Source organism: Phyllobates terribilis, unplaced genomic scaffold (genome assembly GCF_046119375.1).
Source record: "Phyllobates terribilis strain yellow unplaced genomic scaffold, ASM4611937v1 Scaffold_49__1_contigs__length_9717188, whole genome shotgun sequence".
In the NCBI taxonomy this organism is placed as follows: domain Eukaryota; kingdom Metazoa; phylum Chordata; class Amphibia; order Anura; family Dendrobatidae; genus Phyllobates; species Phyllobates terribilis.
Window position 1 is genome coordinate 411,620 of NW_027362809.1, and position 14,745 is coordinate 426,364.

Here is a 14,745-nt window from a genome sequence, read left to right on the forward strand (position 1 = left end):
TCTCACTGACCATAAACGGTCCCCAGCCGCCCCTATTTCTCCTGTTACCGACCCACACACTTTTCTTAGACTGGCCTGCTTTAGGGCCGCATTGGACGAGCCCACCAGAGAACCCGACTCCTCCTGTGGGCCCTTGCTTCTCCATCAGAGGAGTTGAGAGTGCCAAGGTGAGGAGCATGATGATGATAGAAGTTAGCATCTGCTTTGTTTTCTTGGAATGCAAGCGCATGTATGTAGCAGCGGCTAGGCCTGAGGTGGTCAGCGTTTTGGCGCATATCTTACCTCCTCCGAGGATTGCTGGATGTTTTCCTGCTACTATCCCAGTTCTATGACTCCCGTTAAAGCAAAGCTTCAGGTGATAAATGATGGATGAGGTGGTGGCAAAGGAGAAAGAGCAGGACGAACAGGGACCATTCACATCAATATCAGGCCAGTCAACCACACATGTCTTGTAGGATATGTTTCTGTAACAAACTGAGCTGTTCGGCTACACAGTTATAGGGCATACAGTGAGTGCAATGCCCATTGCCTACCAAAAATTTCGAGGCACTCCAATGCCCCTTTGAAGTGACATGGAGGTCAGAGGGCCTTAACTAAACCGTTTTTGCCATTTATAGCAACTGGGTCTCCTGTACACTGTTGGCCTAAGCAGTGCATGGAAGGCTTTCCAAAAATTATGAGGAACTGCAATGCCCCTTGAAACACGTGGATTACAGCATGCTAAAAACCTACCCATTATTGGGGAGTGGGTCTCCCTTAGTTTTCACCTTTGCATTGAAAAGCAAAAGCTGACTAAAATTAGGAGGAAATGCAATGCACGTTGGAAGAGTCGTGGAGGTTAGAGGTAATTAAAAACAACATTTCAATGCCCCTTGGAAGAGCTGTGGAGTTCAGAGTGGTTTAACAAGACTGTTTTAATGCCCCTTGGAAGAGACATGGAGGTCACAGTAGCTTAACAAGATGGTTTTAATGCCCCTTGGAAAAGTGGTGGAGGTTACAGTGGAATAAAAAGACAATATCAATGCCCCTTGGAAGAGTGGTGGAGGTCGCAGTGGAATAAAAACACAATATCAATGCCCCGTGGAAGAGACGTGGAGGTCGCAGTAGCTTAACAAGACGGTATCAATGCCCCGTGGAAGAGACGTGGAGGTCACAGTAGCTTAACAAGACGGTTTTAATGCCCCTTGGAAAAGTGGTGGAGGTCACAGTAGCTTAAAAAGACGGTTTTAATGCCCCATGGAAGAGTGGTGGAGGTCACAGTAGCTTAACAAGACGGTTTTAATGCCCCTTGGAAGAGTGGTGAAGGTCGCAGTGGAATAAAAACACAATATGAATGCCCCTTGGAAGAGTGTTGGAGGTCACAGTAGCTTAACAAGACTGTTTTAATGCCCCATGGAAGAGTGGTGGAGGTCGCAGTAGCTTAACAAGACGGTTTTAATGCCCCTTACAAGAGCCATACAGTACAGCATCTTAAAAATATTATTCCCATTATTGGGGAGTGGGTCTCCCATAGTATTTGCTTATGCCTTCCAAACAAAAGCTGCCAAAAATTAGGACGGAGAAACTCGCAATGCTGGCAACACGGACCACTGTCACCCTGGTGGTATAGTGGTGGTGGAGGCTGAGGATAAGGAGAAGAGCAAAAACAGCTGAAATGAGGAAGCGTATACCCATGTGTGGGTGTGAAGTGGTGCATGGGAATACACCTCCCGAAATAACACCGTGGATTTGACTTTATGTTACTCTGCTGTCATTTGGTGGTGATGAGAAGTCTGGCCCAATCCAGCCCTTGTTCATTTTGATAAGGGTCAGCTTGTCAGTATTGTTAGTTGACAGGCGAGTACGCTTATCAGTTATAATTCCCCCAGCTGCACTAAAAACACGCTCCGATAGCACGCTAGCGGCAGGGCAGGCCAGGACCTCCAAGGCGTACAGATCAAGTTCATTCCAAGTGTCCAGCTTGGATACCCAATAATTAAAAGGCACAGAGGAATCACGGAGGACGCTGGTACGGTCGGCAAGGTACTCCCTCACCATCTTTTGAAACTTTCCACTCCTTGTGAGAGTACCCCGCGCCTCAGGGTCTGTCCGAAGGGAGGGTCTGAGAAAACTCCCAGAATGTTGACAGTGTTCCCCTGCCTCTGCTGGATTGGAGTTGCTTCTCTCTCGCATGTACGCCTTGGTTGGGCAACGAACTGTGACCTCTGCCGCTAGCGTGTTCAGATGGGAATTTTTTTAACAGTTCTGCAGCAAGGGCCTTCTGGTACTGCCCCATTTTTGTAGACCTCTCCTCCTCAGGAATAAGAGAGTAAAAGTTCTCCTTGTAGTGGGGGTCTAAAAGTGTCGCCAACCAGTAATGACTGTCACCCAACATTTTGACAACGCGAGGGTCACAGTTAAGGCAGCGTAACATAAAGTCAGCCATGCTTGCCAGACTGGTAACGGGCAAGACTTCCGTGACCTCACCAAGTTGACGACTGACCATGCTCTCCTCCTCCTCCTCCCCCTGTCCTCAGGCCACCCACGCTGAACCGACGGTATGACAGTTGTACAGGTACTACCATCTACAGCGCATGATACCAGCTCCTGTTCTTCCTCCTCCTCCTCTCCCTCATTGTCCCCCAATGCACATTGGGATGAGATGAGGCTGGGCTGTGTGTAATCGCCCGCTACAGCTTCTTGATCCATCTCATCATACTCTGGCTGCAATGCCTCCTCTTTAATTCTCTGCAAAGAGCGTTGCAAAAGACAGACAAGTGGGATGCTGACGCTAATGATGGCGTCATCGCCACTCACCATCTTGGTGGACTCCTCAAAGTTTGTCAGGATGGTACATATATAAAAGGGGAAGAGCAAGAACTCAAAAAATTGATGATCCATCACAATTGTATATAAAGGTATAAATTTTATTAGAACATCACAATTGGGGTGAATAAACAAAGGCTGGTCGCCGAAACGCGCGTCGGGGTTGGTGCGCACGTGACAGTCTATTCTGAGGTAATTCCTGCTGTATATGGTGATATCCACCTGTCCACAGGCTGATTATTGTAATGTGATATATGTGATAGACATGATTTATATTAAGTACTGTAATGTGATATATGTTTCATAGCATTAGTGTGCAGGGCAATGTGAACAGATGCCTACCATGTTAGGAATACCTACTACACTATGAATATTGGTAATCTGATTATTGTACATCTCATGACAATCATAGTTGTATGAAATTTCTGTCTCCACTGTGTGCATCATTTTAATCCACAGTGTGACTTTGTATGTGTTTATTCACCCCAATTGTGATGTTCTAATAAAATTTATACCTTTTATATACAATTGTGATGGATCACCAATTTTTTGAGTTCTCGCTCTTCCCCTTTTATGCATGTCATTGTTTGGTCCGAGGTGGGTGATACAATACAATGGAATATAACATATATAATAAGTGTATTACATATTTACTGCCCAAATCTGTCAGATTTCTCTTTCTAGGATGATACATATGTCAGACATCCAGGTCCACTCCTGAGGTCTTATGTGTGGAGTCTGACCTGAATATCGACGGCCTTGTTGCAGCTGGTACTCCACAACTGCTCTCTTCTGCTCACAAATCCTTTGCAACATGTGGAGGGTAGAGTTCCAACGTGTGGGGACATCACACACCAGTCGGTGTGCCGGAAGCTGCTAACGCTGCTGCAATACAGCAAGGGCGGCGGAAGTTTTAGCCGACTTGCGAAAATGAGCTGACAGGCGGCGTACTTTGACGAGCAGATCTGGCAACTCTGGGTACGATTTAAGAAACCGTGGAACCACGAGGTTAAGCACATGAGCCAGGCATGGTACGTGTGTGATCTCGCCTCACCTCAGAGCCGCCACCAGGTTACTGCCATTGTCACACACGACCATGCCTGGATGTAGGTTCAGCGGTCTCAGCCACAGATCTGCCTGCTCTTTCACAGCTGTCCACAACTCACAAGCAGTTTGAGGTTTCTCACCTAAGCTTATGAGTTTCAGCACAGCCTGTTGCCGCTTGGCGGAGGCAGTACTGCAGTGCTTCCAGCTTGTAACTGATGTGGTGATATCTGAGATGGAGGCTGAACATGAGGAGGAGGAGGATGATGAAGCGCAGGAGCTGTACACTGTGGGGGCAACTCTGACTGACATAGGGCCCGCAATCCTCGGTGTGGGGAGGATGTGTTCCGTCCCAAGATCCGACTGGGTCCCGGCTTCCACTATGTTTACCCAGTATGCCATCAGGGAGATGTACCGTCCCTGGCCACAAGCATTTGTCCACGTGTCCGTTTTCAGGTGGACTCTCCCAGTAACTGCGTTGTTCAGGGCACGGCAGATGTTTTGGGACACGTGCTTGTGTATTGCGGGGATGGCACACCGGGCAATATAGTGTCGGCTGGGGACCGAGTACCGAGGGACGGCCACCGCCATAAGGTTGCGGAAGGATTCCGTCTCCACCAGCTTAACAGGCAGCATTTCCAGCGCAAGCTGGACTGTGGCCTGTGGGGCGTTGGCTGCGAATTTCCGCTTTCGTTCAAAGGTCTGGGATATGGACAATTGAACGCTGCGGTGGGACGTGGACGTTGATGCTGTTTCTTGAGAAACTGCCATAACAAGTGAAGACTGAGAGTAGGGGGCATCTTTGCATGCAGTATGGACAGGGGATTGCCTTGCACACACAACAGGGGGGGTTCTATTGCACGCACAACAGTGGAAGAAGCAGTGGTGACACCTGCTGACACTGGTCGTGGACCCTGGGGTTCACCCCACAAAGTCGGGTGCTTTACTGCCATGTGCCTGATCATGCTGGTGGTGGTCAGAGGGGTAGTTTTGTCACCCCTGCTGATGCTGGCCTGGCAGGTGGTACAAATGGCCTTTTTGGGGTTATCAGCAGAGTCTTTAAAAAAATTCCAGACTCTGGAAGACCTACAGGTTGTACTGGCAACGTCCTTTATGTTGGTGTTATGGGGAACTGTTGCTTGCCTTCTGTATGCGGCCACCACACTGCTTCTTCCTGCCTGTTGGGGTACTCTGCCTCCCTCACCCTGTGTGCTGCTGGCCTCGCTCTGCATGTCCTCCTGCCACGTTGGGTCAGTTACTAGATCATCCACCACCTCCTCCTCTTCCACTTGCGCACCACGATCCTCCTCCTCACTTCCTGGCAATTGTCTCGTCATCGTCCACCTCTTGTGACAAATTGCCAGCGTCGCCTTCCTGTGGCCGTGGCTGTTCAAATATTTGGGCATCGCTAAATGGGATCTCCCCTTCCACAACTTCAAGCGGAGCAGGCGAGGGGCACAAATCTGGAAATGGACCAGTGAACAGCTCTTCAGAGTGTCCCAGTGTGGGATCAGTTGCTGTCTGACGACACTCGGCATGGTGGGAGGAAGGAGCATCAGGGTGAGGAGGAGTATGCGGTCTAGACTCACGGCGACTAACATTTGACCGTGTGGAAGACCGACCTTAGCTGGTAGTGGCCAGGTAACTGGAAGTATTATCTGCTATCCAATGAATAACCTGTTCACACTGATCAGGTCGCAATACTGGTGTTGTTCTGTATTTCCCTAGTAATTCGGTCAAGAACTGGGAGTGAGAAGATGTGGCTGTTGGTTGTGGCACATTTTCACCTATCAATGGAAAAAGGGTAATAAAAAGTAGATTACAACCGTGGAAGAGGAAAACCACAGTTCTATTTCTCTGGCCTACACCCGACTCTTTTAAACAATCTGAACAATCAGGGAGGAACCGTTACTGTTTTTCTTAACGGAAAAAATACCAAAAGCTGGATAATAGAGATTTTTTACCATGGAACGGCAAAACAACAGTTATAATTTACTGGTGTATACCAGACTTTTTTAAATATATATACTTGCGGCTGAACAGTGAGCGACACACTCAAACGTTTTTTTTTTTATGTAAAAATGGCCCAAAAGTGGATAATACAGAGGAGGTTTGAACTGTGGAACTGCAAAACCACACTTCTGTTTCTCTGGCCTACACCAGACTCTTTTAAACAGATATATTTGTGTCTGAACTGTCACAGACAAACTTTTTTTTTTTGGGGGGGGACACCAAAAGGTTAATAAGACGGGTATTTGTACAGTGTGAAGGAGGGAAAAAAAAGAGGATTTAGATGAGAAAAAAGAATTTTTCCTGGCCCCCCGAGACCTGGAGCTAAGTCCAGAAATTTCAGCAACAGGAGCACACAGGACTGTAATGCAGCTGGTATAACCACTCCGTCTCCTATACAGCCTGCCTGCCTGATATCTGAGATGGATATTAGTCCTGAGAAGGACTGTTTGTTTGATCTGGCAGCCTTTAGAGACCCTACACTAACTATTTTGCAGTATAAATCTCTCCCTAGCTCAGCAGCACTTTCCCTACACTAGCTAATCCCGGGCGTCTGTGTCCAAGATGGCAGCGCCCGGTTTTAAATACTCGAGGTGACGTTGTGCGGCCAGCCAATCACTGTAATGCCCACAAACAACATGGCTGCGGCATTACAGTGACTGGCTGGCAATCCCTGCATGTTCATTGGCTCTGTAAAGAGCGCCAAACATGCTGGGCGGAGACCCGAGCTCCCGCCCGAGTAACCCGGAAATGCTCGGTGCTCGCCGAACATCCCGAGTAGCGTGATGCTTGGGCGAGTACCGAGCAGTGTCGAGCATGTTCGCTCAACACTAGTAGACCCCAAACATGTATAGGTTCTTTTTTATTTAAGTAGTGAAATTCCAAATTCCAAAAAAAAAAGGCGCAATTTTCCGAGACCCGTAGCGTCTCCATTTTTCGGGATCTGGGGCCGGGCGAGGGCTTATTTTTTGCCTGACGTTTTTATTGATACCATTTTGGGGTAGATCCGATGTTTTGATCGCCCATAATTGCATTTTATTGCAATGTTGCGGCGACCAAAAAAGCGTAATTCTGGCTTTTGGAATTTTTTTCTTGTTAAGCCGTTTACCGATCGGATTAATTATTTTTTTATATTGATAGATCGGGCGATTCTGAACGCGGCGATACCAAATATGTGTGTGTGGGGTTTATTTTTTATTATTTTATTTTGAATGGGGCAAAAGTGGGGTGATTTAAACTTTTTATATTTTTAAAAACATTTTTTTACACTTCTTGCTTGCTTCTATAGTCTCTATAGGAGACTAGAAGCAGCAACTGTCTGATTGTCTCTGCTACATAGAGGCGATGAGCAGATCACCTCTATGTAGCAGAAATGCTCCTGTGCTATTAGCACCGACCACTAGGTGGCACTTATGGCAATCTTTTCATGACAACCACTGGTGTCTGCTGCAGACCTTGGGTTGCCATGCCCACCCATCAGTGACCCGCGATTACATGACGGGGTCACCAATGGGCTTGGTAAGTGACACACTTCCGGCGCGGCCCTTTTAAATGCCGCTGTCTGAGATTGACAGCGGCATTTAACTGGTTAACAGCCGCGGGTGGATCGCGATTCCACCCGAGGCTGTTGCGGGCACATGTCAGCTGTAAGAATCAGCTGAAATGTGCCCGGTTCAGTGCGGGCTCAACGCCGAAGCCCGTGCTGAACCGGGGGTGATGGCCTGGGGCGTACTCATATACCCCAGGCCAGTAAGGGGTTAAACGAGGGGTACTAACAATTTTGACCACATGTGTAGCTCTATATTCATCCATACCACACAGTGTAGCATTAACTAGCCTGAGCTATTACTTGGATACCTATAGCATGTATACAGTAGAAATAAAAGATTTCATTAACATGTCAGTTAAATTTCTTCTGGATCATAATTATTTCTGCTTTGACAATCAAATTTTTTTTTTTTCTTACAAAGGAGGGGATTAAGTATGGGCAGCAAATTTTCACCGTAATTGGATTAATGTCCAAATGGGAGGAGCAACACATTTACCTTTAGAGCAATATTTACAGCCCAAAAAATCATATGGTACAGTCGATTTATCGACGAACTCCTCCTGATATGGGGAGGCACACAGGAGGAGGCGTTGAAATTTGCACAAAATCCCAACAGCAATGATTTCAATTTGATATTCACACTTTGTTTTGAAACCCCATAAAACACTGTACATGGAAATTTTGGTATCAAATAACTCCTGTCTTTGTGGTCTTACAAACAAGCTTTTATAAATGCCTCAAACTTCGAAGTGTGAATCAGACCTGAGATCTAACGTGATAGAAGATGACAGTCCGGTGAAGACGGGAAACATATAGACGGCCGGTTGTGATGTAGTCAGTGACAGACTCTGGCCAAATATGTATCTAGAGCCGTAGTGGAAGATGAAGATTTTGTCTTAATCATAAAGTAGTTATTTCTCATATCACGTGTAATCAATATCTCCTGCAGTATTGCTAATGCCGATTCCAGTGTTGGTAAATGAGATTAGAATTAGCAATAAGGAAGATGAGTCTATGGGAAAGGTATTCACTTGCAGATTCTGAGGAAGAAACTACTTGTTGTCTGTGGCCTAAAATATATAGGCTTTATTAGTAGATGTAAAGAAGAAAACTAGATACTGTAAAACATAAATCTCCTCAAATGTTTCCCTTATTATCTCCAGTAATTGTATTATTACACAGGATTTTTATGATGTTACATCTGCTCAACTTCACATTCAGGTCTCTACAATATCGGATCCTCTCAGTGAATATCTTCTATATAAGAGAATTTTCCAGAATTACGCATCAAAGATGAATATGGACACAGACAAGATGGCTGAGAAAATAATGCACCTCACCCTAGAGATCCTCTTCCGGGTTACTGGAGAGGTGAGAGATTCTGATGACGTCACATTACATCATTCTTATGTATGGAAATAACAGACAGAACTGGAGAGGTGAGGATTCTGGAAATATTCGTAGTGAGATTTATGAATGTGTCTCTCCATAATCAGGATTACACAGTAGTGAAGAAGACCTCTAGTGAACGCTGTCAGGACCCTGTGTCTGAGGGATGGAGAACACCCCTGAGCCCAATCACGGAGCTTCCACCTCACCACCTGATACATGAGGACATCAATGACCAGAAGATCCTAGAACTCACCTACAAGATGATTGAGCTGCTGACTGGAGAGGTGACACTGCTAGGAATGAGGAATGCTGGGACATTTTATAGTAAAGCTATGAAGGGATTGGAGGGATAACTATCATTGTATGTGTCAGGTTCCTATAAGATGTCAGGATGTCGCTGTCTATTTCTCCATGGAGGAGTGGGAGTATTTAGAAGGACACAAAGATCTGTACAAGGACGTCAAGATGGAAGTTCCCCAGCCCCTCACATCACTGGGTAATAGACAGGACTGAATACACACAGCCTTTAATTGTCTATATGTAAAGAATGAATTCAGTCCCTGTATGTGCTTCCTCTAGATCTATCCAGTAAGAGGACAACACCAGAGAGATGTCCACATCCTCTTCTTCCACAGGACTGTAAACAAGAAGATCCCAATATTCCTCAGGATTATCAGGTACATGGAGAGAAGGTGTCATGAGATCTCTCCTGTGATGTGTATACGGCTGTGAAGGTCTTGTGTTCGGTCTTGTTTTATCCACCAGAGTTGTATGGTTTGTACTTGTATAATGAGAATGGTGGAGATGGCTGGATTAGAGCTGATCATTAGTGATGAGTGAGTGTATTCGCTATACGCACGGATAGTACAGTGTTCGGGTTACTTGTTATATTGCGAGCATTTGTGTTCGCCTCGCTATATTCGAATGTCCTGCTCTGCAGTTTTGGCGCCTCCTTTGCAGCCACTAAACATTCTGGGCTTCATAACCATTCACAGTAATGCTTCAGACATCTTGGTTGTGGCATTACTGTGATTGGCTGGCCACCCAGCTTCATAGGGTCTATTCAAGCCCTGTCGTCGCCATTTTGTGCACATTGCATCTGGAGCCTGCATTCTATAAGCATGCGGAGAGATTGCTGAGCTGCTAGGGAGAGTGTTTAGGCCTCTTGATAAAACAAAAGCCCTTTTAAGGGCTACCTGCAGTGTATGCTAGTTCCGTGTTTAAAGGAGCCGCTCACTAGCTCCATAATACCATCAAAAAAATAGCTCTTTTCAGAGCTGAAGACACACAACAAAGTCAGAGTACAAGGAGGGAGAGATTGTGTATTAGGTAGGGAGTGTATTAAGTAGCATTCTTCCAGTGTCCATATTAAAACAGCTCCTGTCAGAGGCAAAGCAATATTTTGCCAGCACACACAGAAGTAGCATTTTGTGCTGCCTTTTTTTTTTTTTTTTTTTTTTTTTTTAGCACCAGTCTGTTTTCCCTGCTGTTTTAGGGGTCAGAGCCTGCCTTCTGTCCATATTAGTCCACTAAAAAAAGTGTTTTGTGCCCTACACAAAGCAGTAGTCCAAACATTTCCTACTGCCTGCAACAAAGCACGCACCAGGCCATTTGAACCACTATTTTGGCTGTGACAGCTAGCTTGGCTTGTGCCATCAACATCTGAAAATCTGTCAACAAAACCCAAAATGCCAAAAAAGTCTGTTGTTAAGGGATGTGTCAATGGTGTGTGAGAAGGCACTCAGTCTGTGTCAGGTCAGAAGCAGCTTGATGCATCCACTATGTTCCTGGAAAATTTCCCAGTCTGGAACGTAAACGTGTGTGGAAGCCAGAAGAGCAAGAGCAGATTCTGAAAAGAGAGCAGATAGCAGAAAAGGCCTCTAAGCATTTGTCAGGCAACAACAAATCTTCCACGACCACACAGTCTACTGTGGATACACAGAAGACTGGCCCATCCAATCCTGAAGCTGGTTCTCCTTCCTCCAACCATTATCAGTCACAGGAGACATATGACCCCAAGCTTGGCCACTCCGAGGATCTGTTTGGTATGTATCCTTTGGTTGGCTCTGGACTATCACTGTGCAGCATTGAAGAGGGACAAGAGGAGGTGGCGTGCATTGATGCTTATGTATTTGAGGACCTATGGCCAGAAGAATGACACTTGGCGGAACATTATTTTTTGTCTCCAGAGGTGGAGGCTGATGATGATGAGACACAGTTGCTATCAGGTCAGCCTACAATGTCAACTGGGAAGGAGGATGAGATGGAAGACGAGGTAGTCGATGATGAGTCCACTGATCCGACCTGGACCATTGGCATGCGTAGCCATGACAGCAACACAGAGGAAGATGGATATGTAGCACCAACACAGGCACCAAGGGGTCATGGTTTGCCCAGTGAGAACTGGGTCAACTGTTCCCAAGAGCACCCCCGCTGTCCGCCAAGTCAGGGTAAGGGGGTGTTCAGCTGCTGTGTGGAATTTTTTTTTCTGAAAGTCCTTCAGAGAAAAACATTGTAGGCTGTAGCATCTGCCATACCAAGTTGAGCAGAGGCCAGGGCAAAGGCAACCTACATTCTCACAAGGCTCAAGTTCGATGCTTGCAAACCTATTCAGGAGACATAAATACAAAACAAAAGACATCAGCCCACCACCTGGATATAGGAGTACTACCGGACTAAGGCACCCTGAAGGAAAAGCCCCTCCAGAGACGGGCCGCCCTCTGGGAAGCCAGTCTTTCATACTCCAGAGAACGTACCTTCACCAGGTCACCTAGGATGTTCCTACAAACTTCATCTGCACTTAGGATTTTGCTCTGCGTCAAAACTAAAACTCGTGCTTTCCACGTGAAATACTTGACCACTACACTTATTATGAATAAAGTGGTTCGGTACCTTCTCCCATGGTCTCCGAACGCTCCATAGGCCCACCCGGCATAGGACAGAGTAGCCAGCCGTGACCAACCAATGGATCTCCTGCCCTGTTGTACACCTCTGTATTAAAGCGACAATGAAGCAGGAAGTGCTCCATGCTTTCCAGCATGTTAGCACAAGCCTCACAGGGGGCAATTCCTCAGAGCTCCTGTACTTCAAATTGCCCCTTACACACAGCTTACCTTGGAAGCAGCACCAAGTCAAGTCCCAGTACTTCTTGGGGATCCTGCTAGAATTTAACAAACTCAACCCAACCTCCAGATCCCGACTTGGGCAGTTCTTGAGGACCAATGGACTCTGAAAATGAGAAAGCAAGACCCTCCTATCAAGGAGTTTCCTCGGGAGGGACCTCACTCCCCATATTCCCAGACCCCACCGGTGGATCATTTTGAGAACCGGGATAACATAAGCCGGGAGATGCCCATGCAGTGTGCGAGGATCTTTCAATCTTCCCCCTGAAGATTGATGGCTAAAACCATCCCTTGCAGGATAATACCCATGGAGGAGCCCTCTCCTTCCAGAGGTTTGCCACGTTAACTTTCAAGAAGGTGTTCACTAGGAACACCACGGGGTTCACCATATCCAACCACCCTAGTCTCCTTGTGCGGTAAGTGACCTCCCGCTTGACTAGGTTCAGTCTATTCCCCCATAACATCTGGAAGAACAGACTGTAGACCCGTGTCCAGAGAGGCTTTGGCAAGACACAGACGCTGCCCAGGTAGATTAGCAAGGGGAGCAGGAAAGCTTTGCACAGGTCAACCCTTTCCCTCAGGCTCAAAGACCAACCCTTCCATTGGTCCACTCTTTGGGCGACATCTTTGATTCTGGCCTCCCAGTTTTTCATGAGGTAATCACCCTTGCCGAATTCAGTGCCCAGGACTTTGGCGTGTTCTTGGGGTTCGGGGAGGGTGTCCAGAAGATCAAACATGGGATCTCCGCCTCCCAGCCAGAGACTTTCACACTTATCCTGGTTGACCTTGGACCCGGATGCCTCAGAGTAGCGCTCCACTTCTGACATCACCACCATTGCCTCCTCTTGCGAAGAAACAAATACGGTGATATCGTCCGCATAGGCCACTACCCTCAAGATAGCCTCCGGCGCCGCCCTGCCCATCCGCACCCCTGCCAACGATCCACAATCGATCCTTCTGAGGAAGGGATCAATTGCAAAGGCGTGAAGCAAAGGGCTAAGAGGACAGCACTGACGGACACCAGATCCTACCCTGAAAGGTTGTCCAATCCACCCATTTGTTTCAATTGACATTTCTCGTGTTGGAGCCATGATTCATGTCAGTCCACTTGGTGCAACAGCTCTCCAAGGTGTGATCACTCCTTTTTAGATGCAGACTAACGAGCAGATCTAATTTGATGCAGGTGTTAGTTTTGGAAATGAACATTTACAGGGTGATTCCATAATTTTTTCCTCAGAATTGAGTGACTCCATAATTTTTTCCCTCTGCTTGGTCTGAAAAAAATTACCCTTACTGAGTACCACATTTTTAATCTTGATTTCTTTTAGTGTTCCTTAAAAGCCTAAAGTTGCCAATTGAAATGAATTTAGTTTTGTGCCATGTCTATGATCTGCTTTTTTTCAACATTAAACAACTGAATGAACATCCTCCGAGCCCGGTGATTCCATAATTTTTGCCAGGGGTTGTACAATGGAATCGTTTAAGAGGGCCTTTGTGGATCAGTTGCTGAAAATATCACCTTCAGATAATGATGGTGGCATAGGTACCAGCTCTTTTCAACACCAAGGGATAATGGGGAGATACACGAACCCCAGCTCCAACGGAGGTGGGGGGAAAATGTGCCCAAATTGGCCAATTTTAAATAAACCAGCAAAACTGCAAGGGCTATCTGTGCCTATAAAAATGCCAAGGAGGGATAAGTTGCAGAACATGGTCAAGGATTACTTTTAAGTGACCATACGTGTGTCCTTTCTGACGCTTCAGTTCCCTTTAATTATTGGGTGTCTAAGCTGAACACTTGGCCCGACCTCTCTTTATATGCCTTGGAGGTGCTGGCCTTCCCGGCTGCTAGTGTGGTGTCTGAGCGTGTTTTCAGTTCCGCTGGGGAAATCATCACTGATAGGCGCACACGCCTCTCCATGCAAAATGCAGACAGACTTACTCTGATTAAATTCAACAAGGACTGGATATCTCCACAGTTTGTAATCCCTCCAGATGACAGCAAGCCAACCTAAATTCACCAAACATGCAGATTCATGCTACTGCTGTTAACCTCACCCCCTTCTCATAAAAACCAGATTCCTTCCTTTGTCAACCATGACTCAGCCCATAGGGCTAATTTTTACAAACTATGCACATTGTGCAGTGGACAAACCAGGACAGTATTCCTACTCCAGCCTAACTACTATTTGTGATTGGAGACCCTTGGGATGGTGGCTTCCTGCGTCAACCATGATTCAGCCCATTGGGCTAATTTTTACAAACCCTATGCACATTGTACAGTGGTCCTACCAAACTAATATTTGTCATTGGAAGTTTGAGGCCCTAGTCACAGGTTGTGCCGCATTGTGACTGAGATAGGGAATACATATTCAATAGAAATGTACTGTCAGTCACCCCATTTGGCAAAAAACATGCCTGGCTTGTGCCACATTGTGACTGAGATAGAGGATACATATTCAATAGAAATTTACACTGACTGTTGATGACCGACTGATGGCCCTCTGAAAATTTGAATTGAGGGCCATAACTACTACAGTACTCCATTGTAGATAATGTTTGACAAGGGATGCCCTTGTCAAGGAATGTCCCTGCACTTATGACACAGCCCCCAGGAGTAATTTTTGGAAGTACGATGCACATTCTGCACTGGACCAAGTAGTACACTATCAAGAAGTCTTCTCCTCCTATATAATCTGGGGAATATTAACAATCAAAAATAACTGAGCCATTTGGAGAAGCTTCACCAATCCATCCTCGAGGGAAGCACCATATATCCTTTGTCCATTGACTTGCACAAGTGATATACAGTGCCTACAAGTA

The 14,745-nt window shown here is 46.3% G+C and overlaps 1 protein-coding gene across 1 annotated transcript in view; it reads left to right on the plus strand.

Moving 5' to 3' along the window:
- Positions 1-14,745, plus strand: part of LOC141191613 (uncharacterized) — a 56,300-nt gene that overhangs the window by 30,994 nt on the left and 10,561 nt on the right. Inside the window, exons 2-5 of the mRNA XM_073661537.1 lie at positions 8,630-8,779; positions 8,905-9,084; positions 9,173-9,296; positions 9,380-9,477. Coding sequence (XP_073517638.1) covers positions 8,702-8,779; positions 8,905-9,084; positions 9,173-9,296; positions 9,380-9,477 — 480 coding nt within the window. The 5' untranslated portion in view covers positions 8,630-8,701. The remainder of the gene's footprint in view (positions 1-8,629; positions 8,780-8,904; positions 9,085-9,172; positions 9,297-9,379; positions 9,478-14,745) is intronic.